The sequence below is a fragment of the Colias philodice genome, chromosome 14 (genome assembly GCF_061535455.1).
Source record: "Colias philodice isolate Cphi_HAF_F1 chromosome 14, ilColPhil1 Martin Lab GWU primary, whole genome shotgun sequence".
NCBI lineage: Eukaryota > Metazoa > Arthropoda > Insecta > Lepidoptera > Pieridae > Colias > Colias philodice.
In genome coordinates, this window is record NC_143099.1 from 4,485,392 (window position 1) to 4,505,529 (window position 20,138).

At 32.4% G+C, this 20,138-nt stretch overlaps 1 protein-coding gene across 7 annotated transcripts; it reads right to left on the reverse strand.

Moving 5' to 3' along the window:
- Positions 1-833: 833 nt before the first annotated feature.
- On the reverse strand, positions 834-20,104 carry LOC149482777 (KAT8 regulatory NSL complex subunit 1-like). 7 transcript variants are annotated; one of them, XM_089703516.1, is made up of 14 exons: positions 19,946-20,104; positions 19,750-19,858; positions 19,039-19,240; positions 17,730-17,828; positions 13,512-14,573; positions 12,137-12,263; positions 9,219-9,415; positions 8,285-8,436; positions 7,860-8,009; positions 6,141-6,225; positions 5,371-5,508; positions 4,796-4,877; positions 3,786-4,175; positions 834-3,213 (listed from the first exon to the last, which is right to left on the reverse strand). In XM_089703516.1, the coding sequence occupies exons 5-14, from the start codon at positions 14,345-14,347 to the stop codon at positions 2,968-2,970; spliced, it is 2,403 nt and encodes an 800-aa protein (XP_089559642.1). In that variant the 5' UTR covers positions 14,348-14,573; positions 17,730-17,828; positions 19,039-19,240; positions 19,750-19,858; positions 19,946-20,104; the 3' UTR covers positions 834-2,967. The 7 variants fall into 7 exon arrangements, with proteins under 7 accessions (XP_089559642.1, XP_089559645.1, XP_089559643.1 ...); XM_089703519.1 differs by lacking the exon at positions 19,039-19,240; XM_089703517.1 differs by lacking the exons at positions 19,750-19,858; positions 19,946-20,104 and adding an exon at positions 19,493-19,634.
- Positions 20,105-20,138: the final 34 nt, after the last annotated feature.

Genomic DNA, 20,138 nt, shown 5'->3' on the forward strand with positions numbered 1-20,138 from the left:
AGGATACTAGCTTCCGCCCACGACTTTGTACGTGCATCCCCGTTCCCGCAAGAATTTCGGTAAATCCTTTCTTAGCGGATGCCTACGTCCTAACTCCTAACATCTACCTGCATGCCAAATTTCAGCCCGATACGTCGAGTGGTTTGGGGTGTGCGTTGATAGATCACTATATCAGTCACCTTTGAGTTTTATATATAAAGATTATTTGTTTAATAATGTCCTATAATATTTATTTATCTATGTGACTATGTCACCATAAATTGTAAGCACCGTTTGAGTACCTACAAAAGTAACAATTAACATCCGATAATGAGTATTGGTTTGGTTTCGATTATAGACCGTAAATTCAATGGAAAAATAACGATGATAAATGGTAAAACTATGTTCAAAAGTGCTTGTAGAAGTCTAGTAGTTAGTAGTGTAAATAAATTATAAATGTTTGAGATTGTGTGGACAGTGGACACTGGACGGTTTGGGAAGGGACGTCTGATCAAGCGCCGTTTCCTGCGCTCCGTCTACTTCGTCCTTACGTGCACAGGTATATAGTGAAATAATTTTGATGAAAAATTGATATACTTTTTTCCATTGTATTTACGTTCTATATGTGAAACCAAACCTTATTGAATATGCCTCCATGGATGTACTCCGTGATCATGCTATTATTTCAATTTATATATTTTCAAAATCTTTGTGGAGTAAGGACACAAGTATAAATTTAAAAACTCAGTAACACAAAAAACTGTCATGTAAAGTTGACATTTTGTAATTACGCCTATATTACGACGAATTATTTAAACTTATAAGAATAGGGAAGGGATGAAAATAAATTGAAATTCCTGTTTTGTCAATTAAATTTTTATTCTGCATACTAAACATATACAACATTTTCAAGCGTTCATCTTCAATCCATTTAAATTCTTAACTAACTTACAATCTAACTAACAAGAAGACTTTGGCTTCTTTTCAAACGATTAATATTAGACATTAAAAATAACACTTCATCTTACTCAAAACTTTTTTAACAAATGCAAATATTGGCTGAGAAACTGTCCTTTATGTTGTTAAAGGAAATTAAGTATAGTTGAAAATTTCGTTTAATCAAACAGAAATATAAATTTGATTTATGGTACATATAAGTGTTTTTATTAACTGTCCCTTAAATCTTGTACTAAACATGTGACTATCACATAGGAAAATTAAATGAAAAACTTATGTACATACTAAAAGCGAGGTGAATTATATTTACAAAATGTTTTGAAATGTGTCTACATGAACCGTGTGTAGGTAGCAAGAAGCTTATATCTAATACACTTGAGATTTCAGTATGAACATTAACTTGTAACAAGAAAATATGACATGGAATGACGCCTGTATTTTTTTATCCCTTTCACACCAACCTTGGCAAATTAGGTGTGAAAGGGATAAAAAAACATACAGGCGTCATTCAAGGTCATATTTTCTTGTTACAAGTTAATGTTCATACTGAAATCTCCAGTGTATTAGATATAAGCTTCTTGGTAGGTAGGTAATTGAAGTAACTGAGCGCAAGTGTGAAATGAATTCTCTTAGAGATTCAAATTATTATAACCAGTCTATTAGTTGCCTTCAGTGCCCGATTACATATTTACATCGCTTTGCGTTCCGGGCGCTTACAACTTTATATTACACCATCTAATAATTCTTAATACTTTCTTTAACACTCAATTACAAAGGCTGTAGGGAAAACACTACGCTATAAACATCAATTTAAAATTATAATTTCAAAGGCTATTGGCAAAAACGCTGTAATTGTAAGTAAATTTATTTGATATCAGATGTAGTTCCATATTAATTAGCTGAACTGAAAAAATACTTTATTTTAAGCTCCAATTGCAAAATATAAAAAATGAATATTAAATGTCTATAATCTATACATTAAAGTGATTTTAGTATGACTTGCAAGTAAAGTATACCTCAATAATGATAACTTACACTCATATTGTTTTAAGTAATGTTTAATAGAGCTCACTGGAAAAATATAAAACCAAATGCAAATTTTTCACTAAAAGGCATCCCTCCTCAATAATATTACGTTAAAAATATACAAGTTTATTTACATCGGAACTAAGGAATGTAAGGGTACACCTTGTCTAACAGATTCGATAAATTTACATTAATTAAAAATTTACATAAGTTAACCTCTTACACCTTAACATTAAAGCTATGTTAAAACTTAAACAAACTCAAAACAAACAAATTTGGAAAAAAGCTTCATTTCGTTCTCATCAAATCATGTAATAAACGTAAATGATATAAAAGCTGAAATGATTTGCGTATCTGTTTATACTAAAAACCCAATAAAATTGCATGCAAATAGGTCCACCAAGCCAATAAACCTTTTATTCCATTGGAAATAAAGTATCAAACTGTAATTTATATTTATAAAATCTTAGAACCAAACCCAAAACAAACTGATTAAAAAATTGGTTGCCTGTAAAGTCGGTATACGGGCGAAAGTTTTACGTGACAACGACTTTTTATGTCTGTCTCTCTCGCTCTTAGGCGGGCTAACCATGCCCGCGTGCCTTTCACTCGCTCTCATTGTGAGCGCATAACGTGAGCGGAGCGTAACGCAGTTTCTTGAAGTGTCACCCGGCAAACCAATTTATAAGACCAAAGACTACTATGTATATGAATTGTATAAGACGTTGTCACGTCAAAAACTTAAAATCTCTACTACTAATATTACCTGAACGAACTCTTTCTGCGTTCAGTTTTCAAAACACTGGGGTCCCATTCCCCATCATCAGGGTCATCACCTTCAAACATTAGCGGGGACATTGGTGATAATGTACTGGACTCGACTTTTATATGTACTGGACTTTTATTTCATTGGATATTAATAAAGTATCAAACTGTAATTTATAGTATAAAATCTTAGAACCAAACCCAAAACTTCTGTATAATAAAAACTTAAAATCTCTAATATTATCTGAACGAACTCTTTCTGCGTTCAGTTTTCTCAACACTGGGGTCCCATTCGCCATCATCAGGGTCATCACCTTCAAACATTAGCGGGGACATTGGTGATAATGTACTGGATTCTTCTATTTCCTCCATTCTCGGGGGCGAAGGCTCCGGGCTACTCAGATAGGGCTCCGGCATTACCGCTAACATGTCTTGGTACATGTCGTCCGGTAGCGGAAACTGTCGAGGCGTGTAAGGCCTCTCGGTCTGTGATAAAGATAATTATTTTGTCATATATTTCTATATTTTAATAATTACACATTCTTTGCATTGCATTTTAATATTATAAAAAGTTATAGACCCAAATGAAACAAAAAATGACGAACTATGACCTACAGGGTTAGTTTTCAATGATCGGCCAAATTTTCAGAAATGGTTCAGAATCAATAACATTTTCGATCTAATGAAAAAAAAAACGTTTTTTTTTTAATTAGATTTCATTCCTGTCCGCCACTAAAAAGCGAACGTGTGGACATTACAAAAGCACAATTCAGTTCAACAACCTAGATAGGTAGAAGTTAGCACACACATAAATATGGCGATGCGCGCACGCACACAAGTGCATTGATTCTCAATAAGCTTATCTCGTGTTTACGATTTAGGAAATTTTTAAGACATTTTCAAATGAATGCTATTATTTTTTATTTTTTTTATTCGACAATAATATTTCAAATGTGCCAAGTTGGTTTAATATCTAGATCTTAATTTTAAATTTTGGCTGGTCATTGAAAACTAACCCTGTATAATAGCATATAAAGCAGCACAAATATTATAATTACCTCATCATTCGAAGAGTTTGAATGCACATTTTGCGCTTGGGAATGCGCCTGCGACTGTACTTGTGATCTCGACCTCCGTTGTTGATGTGTATTCTGTTGCTGTTGTGTATTCTGTTGCTGCTGTATATTTTGTTGCTGTTGTATATTTTGTTGCTGTTGTGTATTCTGTTGCCGCTGTATATTTTGTTGCTGTTGTGTATTCTGTTGCTGTTGTATATTTCGTTGCTGTTGTGTATTCTGTTGACTCTGATGGTTGATGGTGTTCTGTTGTGATTGGTCCGTTTCCGTGTTTGTTCGTCTCGTGCGTTGTTTGCGCAGATATCTGTTCCGCTCGTCGGTTTCTGCGCGTTTGTGTCGCTCTTGTACCGTCTCTTCAGATATATCCTCCTCCTGGAAATTAATTTTATTATGATTATTGTACGATAATGCACACATGAATTATTTATTGAAGTGAAACTTCTTTATCGGGGGTTGGAAAAAATTTAGTGTAACATTTTTTCGTTACGCGCCATCTTGTTTTTATCCCTACCACGCGTGATTGACGTATTTCTGTAAAATCGCATATATATTATATAGTAAATTTTTTTTTTTAAATAAGGTCATAAAGAAGTTTCACTTCTTACGTGTGTACTCTAGTACACGCATACATTTTATGTATGATAATGCACACATGAATTATTTATTATAATTAATCCTTTCAAGCCCCAATGGAAAATTGAAAGTGATTGGGCATAAACTTTTCTTAAAGTTAAAGAATAACCAAAGGGATAGTAATTAGATTAATTAAAATCAGCTATTGTTGCGTATGTAACGTTGCTTCTAAACTTTACGAAAAGTTTAGAAAGTTTTAAAGAAGACAGATATTTCTAAAATGTGGATTAGGCTAGTCACATTATTATACATATGTATAAGTAATTATTTAGATCCTGTATCGCCATTAATATTATTTAGAGTTCCTGGAATTTAATTAAATGTCTAAATAATATATGCATGGGTTATTAATTACTCACATCACTCTCTTCTGTTAAGGCGTGACTTGAATTAGAAACTCCATTGTTCATTTTCGGTACAGGTATATCCATAACACGCCACCTATAAAAAATAACAATACATTAATTTTATTACTTTTATACAGCATTTAATGGAAGTTGGAAATTATATTTCTATTCCGATATTAATGATTATTTATTTATTGAAAGCTAGTACCTTTTAGTTGCTCTCATTAAAATTTTATCCCTTTCTGACCATTATAAGGCGAATTAGATTTAATTTAATTAATACTTTGTATCAATAGAATAGTAATAGATATTAAACATAATTAATACACAGCATATTCTAGCCTCATAAATTAAATTTTTATCGGCATTATTTTTATCTGTTTTTTTAAAGAAAATTATACAGAGACTAGCTAACCGCCCGCGGCTTCGCCCGCTTTGTCCGTTACCTTCCTCTTGAATCACTTTATCTATTTAAAAAAACCGCATCAAAATCCGTTGCGTAGTTTTAAAGATTTAAGCATACAAAGGGACAAAGGGACAGAGAAAGCGACTTTGTTTTATACTATGTAATGTAGTGATATACATACTTGGGCGTTATAATCTCCTTATACATAAGTATCTCGGGTCTCGTGTTGGCCGCTATGCTCTGCGGAATGACGATGTTATCAATGTCGTAGGACTGCCGGCGCCAACCTCGCGACTCTGTACTCGGTCTGCCGCGACCCCTTTAATGACAAGAAACATTTATTTAGGATTGATTTTTGATGTAATCACATAATACATAATAGTAGCTAAACGCTACAGAACGGACACTCCGCCTCCCGCCAAAATTAAACTTTTACCTCACCCCGCACAATTATTTTGGATTTGTGATTATCGCTTTTCGTAGAAAATGGTTAGGTATTGTGCTGTTTACGGATGTATTTCATCAGAAAAACGCGATTTTTTTTACGCTAGTCACAAATGTGCCAACCATAAAGCGTTAACACACACATTTGCAGTCTCTAGTAGAGCCTGCAAATGTGTGTAGAGACTCTCTACAGTGTGACTGTCAAAACGATAATTTTGTATGGAGTGTCCGGGGTGTGATGTAACAACAAAGCAAATTAATCGAATTTACGAAATATCTATTTTTGTTTTCATTAAAATAGTCAGTTTAGAGCTTCCTTACTGAAACGAAAATGTACCTAAACATAACAACCAGGATAAATTGAAATTCGTAACGATTCTTACTTGTTAATTTGTTGCTTGTTATGTTAATTAACTAATAAATTTATCAACTAACAAACAATATTCGAGATACACTTTGTGTAGATTATTTTCATAAGACTATACAATATTTTATGTAATTTATTACCTTTCTTGTCCTGACGTAGAAGTGTCGTCATCCCGATCACGCTCTTTAACTTTCCTGGATAAAGGTGGTCGACCACGTTTCAATCCTGCAATTCAAGAATGGTCAAAATTAGATGAGAAACTGGATACTTAATAATTATCATGACAGCCATATTGATTTAAATCACTACATAGTATAAAACAAAGTCGCTTTCCCTGTCCCTATGTCCCTATGTCCCTTTGTACGCTTAAATCTTTGAAACTACGCAACGGATTTTGATGCGGTTTTTTTTAATAGATAGAATGATTCAAGAGGAAGGTTTATATGTATAATAATATCCATTAAGTAGTGGAGAAGTACTGTTATTTTTGAGGTTTCTAATGTGATGTCGTAAAAAATTACATTTATTCCGCTTACATTGCAAACGCAGGCTGAACCCTACGAGTTTTATCAAAATAATGTACTAAGTATTATACACATTGAAAAGGTCTACAGAAAAGTCCGCGATGGTATATGTCTATCTCTTATGGATAACCCACAATAACTTTTTTTTGTCATTTACTTTTTACGACAAATAATGGCTAATTTTCGAAGCGATTTTAACCAATACAGCATTAATCCTTAAGCAATTAAATACCATGGATACATTGTTCATTTAATATAGATCTATATGGCCCTTTACACCGCATGATTTAAGTGAATATTTTCGAAGATATTACAGATTTAAAAATTGCGGGACGTAGCGTTTGCGGCCGCCCGGCTATGTATTTTATACCCGTGCGAATTGCGATGCCAGAGCGGGCCGCTATATTTTTATACCTATACAACGTTCACAATTTTTCTGTAGTGTATTTAGTATCAGCATTGCACCCGTGCGAAGCCGGGGCGGGTCGCTAGTATTATTATAAATTGAGAATGGTTATTTAGCTGTCAGAGAAAACATACGACACAAAACCGCCACGCAAAGAACGATAATTGGGGATACCCTTTGTGTCTACAATGGATTATTTTTATTTTATTCTACAACAAAAACGTGTCATTTCATACGCCTTTTTTTCTAAGAATTCCACATTTCATAAAAACTGAAAATTGATGTTTTAATTGCGGAACACACCAAATGCAATGCGTGCAACACGCATGACACTGTAAGAGATTCCAGACCAGCCCCATTAGACAAGTGGCTTTCTATTAGCGTAAAGTTCAATAGAATAGATTATGAATGTATGAGATTGACGTAATCAATCGTCGTCGTCGTCGTAATCAAACGTCAATCTCATACATTCATAATCTATTCTATTGAACTTTACACTAATAGAAAGCCACTTGTCTAGGGGGGCTGATGCGTGACGTTAACATATGCGTGGCCGACGCACGCAGTCGCTTCTCCTCACAAGCCGAGCCGTGTGTGCGATGTTGCCGTTCCGCTGTGTAGCAAAACGGCAACGTCATGCGGCAGGCACACGTATGGTCACGTATTGCTATACGTTAGCACGTAAAAAAAGCTCATAATGTTCGAAAAAAAAATGGCTTAACAATACCAAATATATGCTTGCTAGTTATGCTTGGCGGAATCGTAGAATGAATGAATTATTGTAAGTGGTGTGGTAATCTATCTTGTTTCCATTTTTTAGTAATTAATATGTATGACAACCTTTATTTTTATTATAGTTTCAAACTAATATTCGCGGTGTTTTCATGTATCGTGGTACATTTTCCATTACATATAACACATGCACTCACGTGTGGGGTGCTTCTTGGCGCTGCGCGGCTCGGCGCTGGTTGGCGCGGGGCGCGCGGTTGCCGCGTGGTGCGCGCCGCGGTACGACTTGAAGCGCGCGCGGAACCACGAGCGTGACGTCAGCGCGCTCATGTGCACCGACGCCGGGATGTCTGCAATGATGCAATTGTAAATAGTTACATGTTTGATGTTATATGTTTAGTAGCAAACGGATGTCCTTGTATACAGATATATAACATGTAAACTGCTAATCACTTTAAAAAATTTAAAGCTTTCAATCATATCAATTCATGGTACATACATGGTGTGGTGATGAAGAAGTATGATTATTAATTGTTAATAATACTTGAAATAAGATAGGTCTGACTTATTATTCCCAATCACTGCAGACGCTGAGGAACCACAATATAACTTATTGTATACATACCCTGCACATCGCTCAACACCGGGTGGTACGCGGGATCGACGAGCGCGCGTCGCTGCGCCGGCGCGAGCGTGCAGAACGGCGGCGCCGGCTGCGTCGCCTCCGCGCGCCCCGTGCACACCCCGCACGACTCTATCGGATGCTGGCAGCTGCACCTGCAACGTTATTTATTTATTTATTTATTATACTTCATTGTACAAACATGTATGGACAAAGCAGAAAAAAAGAACAAAATCACAATAAGGCATCATTTGTACAAAAGGCGGCCTTATTGCTGAACAGCAATCTCTACCAGGCAACCTGTTAATAAGAGTGTAAAACGTTTAGTGACGCGAACGTACACAATTTGCAGTATATTAGGTACTTTCCATCCAGGGCCCATTATATAATATTGTTCAATTAGTTTTTGGCTTAATTATACAAAAAAACACATCAAATCTTTTATCTTTAATAACTATTATTAGTTGGGATAGATTAACCACACACACATCCCTTAAGGGAGGCCCATGTCCCAGCAGTAGGAACACAGGAAATAATACAAAATACAAATATTTGTTTTTATTTTTAAAGCATGGAAAACAATTATTATCAACCGACTTAATTATGATTTATTATCTTAAATGCTTCTGACCCATATAATATTGTACAATACAATGTTTACACTGTAGTACAAAGTAGTGAGAGTGAAAACATTTATCATGTAATAATAATAAATAAGCAATTATATCAAGCAATTCTAAATTCTTTACTAGAATGTAACATACAGCAAAAAACTATATTCCAGGAAAATAAAAATATTTTAATTTTAATTTCTCAAATAAAATATGTAAATTTATTAAATGCTTAATGTACCAATATCACTTATAGTGCACTATACTACAGTCTAAAAAAACATTTACCTATTTAGCTGAATTTTATAAAACATCACGCTACTCACTTTACATCCGACGGTTTCGCCGCTTTATTAGTTGCTAAATGTAAATTGTGCATTTGTAGCAGTTTCCGTTTCTTGAACGTGTCCCTCCGCAGGGGTCGCACTCGGGCACACGTGCTCGGCGAGTCGTCGCCGGGCAAGCTCCCTTCGTAGCCCACCGGCTCACCTTCCAACTCTACGCGACCCTTCGCTTCGCGTACCTGCAATGACATGAATTTAACTTTAATGTTTCACACAACACTTTCACTTCACCACTTTCACTTTTTGTTTGTTTGTATTGTATAAAAATCTATAATTTGAGATGAAATGCAAAAATGAGATTGTCGAGCCAATTTAATAGGCAACATTTGACGTCTATCAATTTTATCTTCGAAGAGAGGTAACCTGCTTAAAAACATTGATTAAAGTGAATTAATCGATACTGACTTGAAACATTTGTCAATCGAACTTGAAACACATTTATTAATTTATGATGATTTTTATTCACAAGTAATCAATGCATTCAATTCTAGTGGTTAGGGAGCCAGGTGCAAATTTGGTTAACTATTTCCTCTCAAGAGATAATTCGTCAGACGCATGAGAGTATAGTATTATAAAGCCTCGTGAACGTCAGCTGGCGCTCGGTTGGGGGGGTGCCTCCCACGCACATAGGAAAAAAATACATTCATTCATTCATTTCCTCTCAGCTAAAAATTTGTCAAATTGTAGCTAACCCAATATCACAACGAAAAAAAATAGTCAGCTGGTTACAACATGGTATATTATTATGGTGTATTATACGTCAGCTGGTGTCTCGAACATGAAAGTTAAATTTAAAGAAAAATTTATTTTCCGTTATTTCCTCTCAAACAAAAATTTACCTGATGATACCTTATATGTAACTGTGGATAAATATATATGTCAGCTGGCTGTATCTTGGTGGAAAAACCGTCAGCTGATACGGGAGGCTACAACCGCTCTTCCCCCCAACCGAGTTCCAGCTGACGTTCACGAGGCTTCATAATACTATACTTTGATGCATTTTACTAATTACCGCTTGAGAGGAACTTGGTCATAAAATCTGCTGCTGGCTCCCGGACCATAGATGTCAGATTTAGATTTTTAGAGTAACGTCTCTGGTATTTAAAAAGAAAAAAGGTTTATTGACACAAAATTTATTTATAATTAAACTATTTTACACATCAATATAATGCACTTTCAAAATATAGATAAGAATTCAATGCAATTTTTCAATGAATGCAATTTTTCAATGAATATTCGTTTTAAAATACCAAAAATGATTATAGCCACAAATTCATACAATATATCTGTACATCAAAAACAAATGCAAAGCTTATTATTCAATAGTTGCGTATTTTGTAAGAGACGCAAATCGGCAAATATACGACAAAATAATTTATACATTCATGAATCATACACATATAGGCCAAGGACGCGATGTTGATGGGGATAAACAACAAAGGAGTTATTTTAGTAAGAATACCAACTTAAATCTCTATTTTACATTATATTGAATGATATGATGAAATTATATCAACTGATATCTAATACTATTAGTTCTTAGGTTACAGGTTTTAAATTGTAGCATTTCCTTTATATCTCATTGTTTCTACTTCATTGTATATTTGGTTCTTTAAGCAATCACATAAAACTGGACAAAAAGTGGGATAACAGGATACCTTTTAATATAAGAATTTGATCACATAAATTATACTTATTCCTTCCAATCATTCTATTATAACCGACAGTAACTTAAGCAAAGGTTAACGTCCGACCCAAATATATAGCAGCTTTATGATGTGATAAGATTAAATTTAATAATACATGATTCAAACTATACTGCAGAATTATGTTTTCAAAAAACAGTAATTAAAAATTTTAGAATGTAATTTCATTATTTAATTTAAAGAACAATTAAACACTTAATAGAGATGATTACAAATATGTAGTTTGTTATATGTTTTTCTTCCCTCTAAATTATTTATATATACCATACCATATTTATAATTCAATTGTTAATATTCTGTCTGTTCTGTTTAATTTACATAAAGGTATAATAATAATTGTAATGGACTTTATATAAAAAGCTCTCCATAATTACCAAATACCATAACAATGACCTTGACATGTGAATGTTATAATACTGTATCATACAAGTTGTAAGTTGTTCAAGGTGTCAGATATCAGATATAATCCTGACTGAATCATTGAACATATTTATTCACTAAACTGCCCAAATATTAAGCAAACATACACTATCAATTTGATAAATAAAAATAATTTTTGGAATTTTTTAAAAAACCCAGGTTTGAATGTCTTTTCTCTAGAACAATCAACAAATAATCAAACTGATAATGTATTGCTTTTCTATTAAACAAATATTATTAAAATTCTTATGAGCTTTGACTTGGTCTATTTAAATAAAAATGAATGGCCAAAATGTGCTGCTCAGGGTAATACTCGAGTATGGCTCGTTTTTTTAATGCACAAGGAAGGTTCTTATGAAGCGAAAAAACGTAAGAGGACAGAATAACATCTACCGGAGCTGCTAGTAACATATAAATGCCCATTCGCTAAGCAAACCTAAGGAGATATGTTTTTTTTAAGCAGTTAAATATCATGTTAAAATCCATATGGTTTAACTGTTAACATTCAGACAGATATTCAATCATAATGTAAAAAGATGGGATACACACATCACACACACAAAAAAAAAAGACGGGTTGCACTCCGGGAGTGCCGGCAGAAGTGAAAACTTGATTATTAACATTAAGCATGTTTGATATTTTGGAATGGTATCCGTCTTACGCTTTTTCGATCAGGTCACGTGTCCTGACGCGAGTTTAAGATTTTATACCCATTACAGAAAAAGTGCTCAACTCCGCTAAAGAAGTTTTCACTTCAATAATGTGACTGCATACCTGCTTATGCAGATCATTATGCTGGCGTATCTTGTATTCCAACTCTTGAACCTGTGCTTGCAACCAACACCAGCGAGAAGCAATTGACGCACGCTTTCTTTGCCAAGACCACAGTGCTCGATTCTCACTGAAATATTAAATTAATAAATAATAACAGTGCAATATATATGAGTTATAATAAATATGAGGAATAATAAATCCATTTTGTGTAAGAGCATTATAAAATGCTTCATATTAAACATATGAATAAGTCAAACACAAAAGTTATGATGAGCATATCCATACTAATATTATAAATGCAAAAGTAACTCTGTCTGTCTGTCTGTTACTCAATCACGCCTAAACTACTAAACCAATTTGCATGAAATTTTGTATGGAGATATTTTGATACCCGAGAAAGGACATAGGCTACCTTTTATTGCGAAATAAGTACCACGGGCGAAGCCGGGGCGGACCTCTAGTAAATAATAACAGTGCAATAAATATGAGGAATAATAAATCCATTTTGTGTAAGAGCATTATAAAATGCTTCATATTAAAATACATATGAATAAGTTATACACAAAAGTTATGAATAAAAGCACTTATTAGTTATAGTCTGATAAAGAATCAATGATAACAGATTTATAATGTAACAAATTAATGGAACTCAGAATCAAGTATGAACGAGTCTAATAACCAATAACCAATTTCCTGTATATAATTTTTTATCCTTAAACATATTAAGTGGGATGATTGAAACAAACCATGGTTGATAATCTTGCTATTTATATCTAAAGTAAGTTCTATACACAGAAAAACTTTTTAGTTACCTTGAAACATTAAAATATTAAATCTGTCCAGTTTATATGTGAGATGAGCTATGTGGCATACAAAATTTATTTATTTATTTATTTATTTATACTCTTTATTGTGCTGCCAAAATACATAAAATACAAACAAAACTTATTCTAAGAGAAAAACAGCACAGAAGGCTTTACTGGAGCATACTAACAAAAAATGAACATGTGTAAGCTGCATAACATTCCTGACTTAGTTAAAATAACCATCACAGGTAAATGTAAATGTCAGCCAATTTACCTTGTGGTATCAGGATGCATATATTGATAAGTCTTTACAAAAAGCATATAATATATAAATCTCATTTGAGATGAATTCAAATATTAGTTTTATATTTTATAATATGATATAGCAATAGTTTTTGGTCATTTAATATGATCATACTACAAATGAATTGAGTTGTTATGCTGAATGCACAATAATAAATAAGATTTAGTATAAACATGAATTAACTAATAACATTAGAATTAATAAAAGTACCTAAACTTTGACCTTCAGTAATGCTATAAATATAAATAAATGCACATAAACTCACATGGGCATATGTTGTTGGTGTTGATTGTTGTATGATACTGCTTCATCATTACTCTCCGCACCTGATGATGACTCGGTAGCATCAGAATCCAATTGATGTTTAACAACTGATAAATGTGAACGTAGGGCTCCTGCTGTATCTTCAAGGCCAGTAAGAGTCCCTGATGGGATGCCCAAAGAGGCTGACCTTGTGACATCACCTTTAGATGTACCAGGATTATAATACTTAGGCCCTACAACCGTTCTTGATGCTGCACTTGCCTGTAGTGCTGAAGTAGTCTCTATTCTTTTTAAAAATGCCTTTAATCCCATTGGCCTTCCCCCCCCATCCTTTCTGGCACCACGTGTACATTTCTCAAATGTTTGAGTTGCTTCTTCGGCTATTCTTTTTCCCAAAGATCTTGCCTGCAATATTCTCAATCGCCTCAACAAAAATGCACATCTACGCTCTAACCGTGCTTGTAATAACTTTATTTTATCTTCGGTCGCATCACCTTCAGAGTCTGCAGTCTCAGCCAAATCAAAGCCTGATAAGGGAAATATAGCATCTGGATCACCTGTAGATAATGCATCACCTCCACTTTCCAGTGTTTTGATTGCTTGGAGTAAATCAGCTTGTACAATATCACTGCTGCCTAGATCAACTAGGATCTGCTCCATCTCTTGCGAATCTTTCGCCAAACTGGGTTGGTTCTGGAGTCCCATATCGTCGTCCTCCATGTGTGTCGAGAGGTTATTGACGGACGCAAGGGCCCGTCTTCGGTGGGCTAGTTTCTCGGTCTCGTCGACCACGTCGTAATGAGTCGCTTGTGGTGCCACTGTGAGCGCCGGGGCCATGACACAAGCGCCGCCCGCCGCGGACGCCGGCGCTGAACGCGTCAGGGCGGGCTCCCTTTTTCTATCATTTCGACCTTATGTAACGCCCTTTTGCACTACCGTTCACTAAATTAACACTATATAACACTGCACTGCACTTTTCACAATAGTCATTCTTCGTATATGATTCCCGCCGGCTTCCAAAAGCCGTATTGCGGGACTTCGTTTGATTGTGTTCCGCGCGCTTCTGAAAAAACAATGATAAAATGATTACAAGCCGGTTCTATTGAAGGCAGCAACATCGCATTGGTCGCAAACTAAACAGCACAATATATACACAAATATCATGTCTCATCAACATTATTTAAAAAGAGACCCACGTGATAACAAGAAGTACGCTAGCCTTCGCAGTTGCTTGTTTCTACTTTCTGTACGAAATGGAACAGGAAACGATTCACTTAGAACACTTTTGTGGGATGCTTATTTTTTATAGAAGCTTTACACACATAACCACTAAATCGCAACTAGAATTGATAGTGACAAATGCATTTTTAAATAACAATGGCGGAATAGCTCTCAAAAACACTATATTTTACCGAGTTGATTCTCAAATCTAGTGACGAAATACAGACGACAGAGTAAACCACAGAGCAAGTAATATAGTAAGAGACGGCACTCAGTACTTTGATTTCGAGCTCACGCACACATATGCATGTATTGGCTAAGGGCGAATCTTATATACCAACATAAGCTCACTTACGTCAAAAATGACATACATTGCTGCCAACATTTAAAAGTTGACGTGCTAGTGATGTCTTTTTGAGTGCATATTATCGATAAAACTTCATATCGATATCGATAAAATTTTCGATGCTGGGTAACATCACTACTAATTATCATCCTTATTCAAATTTATAGGAAATTAAAAATAAAACACCAACAATGTAGATCAATAAGTTTATTAGAATATAATATTTATAATTATATAATAACATTTTTATATAATATTAAAACTCACTATAATAGGCAAAAATGGTTAATTAACACCATTATAAGTAACACCATTTGAATTTTGCTGAATATCTTTATTTAGGCATGTAGGACTTAATTCGGTTAACGGCTTAAATATTATGTGAATACAGTTGATTCACATTTTATACTTTTCCTTGAAACATTTTGCGGGATTTCTATTTTAAAATCTCGTTCTAAATTTCGATACCAATAATATATCGTTGCCGTTCGGATCGCCATATTGGAATTGTATATGAAGAAGCCGTTGTTTTCTTTGGACATAATAATATCTCTCCAATTGATTCTACAGCCAGAACATGACGTAATAGAGAAGTTTTCTCATAAATTGTTATGTAATTATTATGTTTTATCTTCCTTATAGAACAGTCATTGGGTACATATTGCAAATATTAAGTCATAAATCAAATAATTATTAAGTACACACAAAGATTTTAACATTGTTTACACATAACACTTTTTCTTCTTTTTTCACTTTTGGCAGAAATACTACAAATTAACAAATTCAATGTACACTTTGATTAACTGAGTAAATAACAAAATCTACGATTTATGAAGAACAAATTTTGTTTAACTTCCACCAAAACAAAATAAAACGCCATTTTGAATTCAAATTAACAAACAACGAATCAACATCAAGACGTTGTCTATGCTTAAGTCTTAACCATTGACAAGAAATCGAAGAAAGAAAGAAATAATTTATAAATGTACTAGCTTAAAATTAAAATGTACAAAAATAAGGTTTAAAAAAAAAGAAGAAATAATAATAAATAATTAAAACTAAAATATTAAATCTTATAATATATGATTACATCGGAGAGGCCAACATTAGAAATATTTTTATTTTTTCTAAATGTTGGCATGCCAGACTCGCCCTTAGGTCTTGGAAAAGTACAAAATAATTTGAACTCTATGTCAATTGAATGAAGTTTAAAATTGCTTGATAATGGAATCCTAACCAAAACGATGTTCTAAGTGTCGACCCACTGGAGTAAACCGCACCAAACGCTAGATTAGAAGCACTGAGAGTTCTGAATGTAAAAAAGAGATGGAAAATACGATTCCAAATTAGTACTTGCGCGGTAAAGTCAAATATGCAATCCTTTAAAAAGTTATGAAACTTTCTTTCGCCTATAAATATAAATAATCAAAAATAAATCAAATAATTAATTTTTAAGTACATATTATAATAACATAAATTTATTTTTATTTAATTAAAACTAAAAAGTATTTCAAATGATACCAATTTCAACATCGCCACGCTTTACCATAACAATGGAATAATATGGATTAATTCCAGTGTAGGTAATTGTTGTGAAATATCTATTGTATAATTATTGTGCTTTTTTTCATTAACTACAATAAAATTTAATAAAATTTTAATAAAACAATAAGTATTTTGGTTATATTAAATAGGTACTCATTGTGAAAAGATGACATTTACGGAGCCTATAATATGATAAGTAGTGGTTACTTGTAAAATAAATTAAAATTATCATAGAAGAAAATCCGTGTTTACTAAAAATTAAAATAATATACACAAGTTTAAATATTGTTATATAATATGATGTATCAAAATAATATGAATGAGAATCTAAACTATTAGCGTATGCATCGTAAATGCTTTACGTTTCATTATACGCCATACGGCTTTCGTTCTAATAACTGTCACGTAACACGTTGAATGTTGATCAATGTTCTTCGTAAATCGTATCGTAATCGTAGATTAAAATTTTTACGAACAAAATTGTCTAATCACAATATTAATTAATCTTTATTATAAATAATATTGGGCGCATGTCTTATCTACACATAATAATTCATATTAATATGGTTCTGTTTTATATTATGTATATGTTTAGTTAGGTCAAAAAAGGTATATTTAAATTTCTAATTTCATGAAATAGGTACCACGCGGATCACTGTGCCTGTAATGCTTGTATTTAATATACGTATATAATTTATATAATTAATATTCGTTTCTTTTTAAATTGTGAAACAAGAAATCACTTAGAATCATGATATTAATTATTGTAATAGTCATTGGACTAAGTATATTCAACTGTATGCTAGGGTAGAATTATTAGTATTAGTTAAATGGATTTAAAAACTATTACAACTATATAGAGCATCAATTATTATGCAATACTTATTAAAATACTTGAAGAGCTAGTAAAATTTTGAACAGGACTTTACTGGTCATTAAACTTTTTAAACCCATTGATTGATATTATACCTATATAATAAAATTGAATTATGCCATAATTATTGCAAAATGAAAACACACATCTTATGTTTTATTTACAAAATATAAGACTTAGGTTTATTAAAATTTTTAGTTTTCTGCTATTTTAAACAAAAATTTAATAATTACCTTGGTTCCAAATCTACCAATGAGCTCAGAGATGAACAATGATATTTCTTCACAAGTGAAATAGACCCAATAACAGCCATCTTCACTTTATCTTCTTCCCTAAAAATGAATAATAATGCTGAATCTTCCCAATAATAATAAATTTGTTGATGAGAAATATTTGAGTAAATGACAGTTGTTTGACAAAAGTTCTTTACCAAAAAAAAAATGAAACAAATGTCACTACTCACAAGTGTTTTATGAACCAATCTGTAGGCATCCTACATGAATATAATAAACATCCCCTAATTAATAAATATAAAGTACCTTTTACTGTTTCTATTAGTTAATCTTAATGTAAAAGTTCATTATTATACAAGTTTACACCACAACTAAATTTTGAAAAAGAATACATACTTACTTATGTTTGTAAATTATTAACTCAACAAAAAAAAAGTTGATGCTTTGTTTTATATGTACATACTGCTTTTATTTATATGAAAATTTAAGTTATCCCATACATAGGTATCATAGGAGCTTTATTAAATAATATGTACATTTCTTATGTACTTGTGATCTTATTTCCCACATACATTATTAATTTTACTATACATACAATAAATTAAGTATTTTATAAAAGGCATTTTATCACTAAAAATAAAAGCACTTTTTAAATAACAATTTTCAACTATGGTTTGAATCATTCTTATTTTTTTTAATAAAGTTATTAATATCAATTGTATCTATTCAATAATTGCCTAATATGATTATATAGGTAATACATAATATAATAGACATAATATTATGATTATATATGTATAAAAATACATTCAGGAAGGTCTATCTTGGACAAAAATAATATCTATATCTATGTTTCGCAACACCCAAAACTTTCATTTATTATTAATTTTTGATCAAATACAATTCAATGACAATTCTGGTCACTTCTTCTAGGCTCCCTTTAAATAAAAAGGAATAAAAATATTCTTATACATACTTATATATATTTGTTTATAAATAACTTGTCAAGACAATTATGGTCGGTGCAAATGTGCCACCACAGCCACTGGTAGCCAGCGATAGCGACTTGACACTTATTTTTTATATATTTTGTATGAACGCACCAAACACATGTAGATGTAGGACGAATTTGCTGAAGAAGTGTCCGCAACAAAATATATGAAAAAAGTGTCCTGTGGTCTGTTTGAGTTGTCCCCTAAATCCCACTATCTGCGAAGTGTCAATTTTCCTAAGAAATTCTTACTTTTTCAAGTTGAGAAAATGAAATGATGCATACATGTACTGTAAAAAATCTTGATAAAGCACTTACCTCTCCTATTTATTAGTTCTTTCAGATATTGGATATCGGAATGAATTTTTCAAAATTATTCTTACTGGCTGTCTAGGAGATGATTTATTTAATTCTCTTTCGTCTTTAGGAGATGATTGATTTATTTTATAAATATTAATTTCAAATTTATTTATTTTAAAGAGATTAATATGAATGTCTCTTAGTCATCTTCCATTCAATCCTAAAATTGTGGTTTATTAAGTTAACTTATAGTTTTAAATGTAATTTAATATATTGCAAAAGAAAGATACAATTAAGAAACATTTGAAAATAAAAATAATCATGTTTAAGGTGAATAAGGTTGTACCATTAAAAATTTCATGCTATAAAATCCTTAAAGTTAAATTTCAGTAGGTACCTTACTAAGTATATTTATTATTTTAAATAATAAAAGATACTGGCCACAAAAATATAGTACCTATTGATAACTTACTGTGTTTTACATGAAATGTAACTTAACTCCATCAAAACTTTATTATGCACAGTGAGGTAAAAATGTAAAGTAAAAAAAAAATACTAAATTTAAAACGACATTGAATTAAACCATATAAATATTGACGCACTGATATGAAGGCATGCATGTCCTAAAAAAATTAATTATATTTAAGGAGTTTAAATATTAAGTTTAAAGATTTCTGTAATAATATTTATTAGTGCAAAGTAAAAATATGTTTTCAAAAATATAAATACCTATATGACGAGTGGTGCTGAATGCTGATGACAAATTAAAATATTTCACTAGAACTTTGAAAAATAAAATGAATATAGGGGGCTCCAATAAACTTTATGAGGAAGTATTCTGTGGAGGAATATTACTAGAATATATATTATATAATTATTGTCATTTAAATACCTAATGATACAAATTACAAAATAAACTTATTACCCAAAGGAACTTTTCCTGCTGCCCGCTACTTCCGTAAGAAGAAAAATAATTTGAGATTTTGAGACTGTAGACATTATTTAATGTGATTTAAATTGTGAATATTTCCTGTATTATTTTTAAGTGCCTACTACCTTGATGGTTCATGTTCGTTAAATCTGTAACAGAATTCTGCGGTATATTTCACAGGATTCAT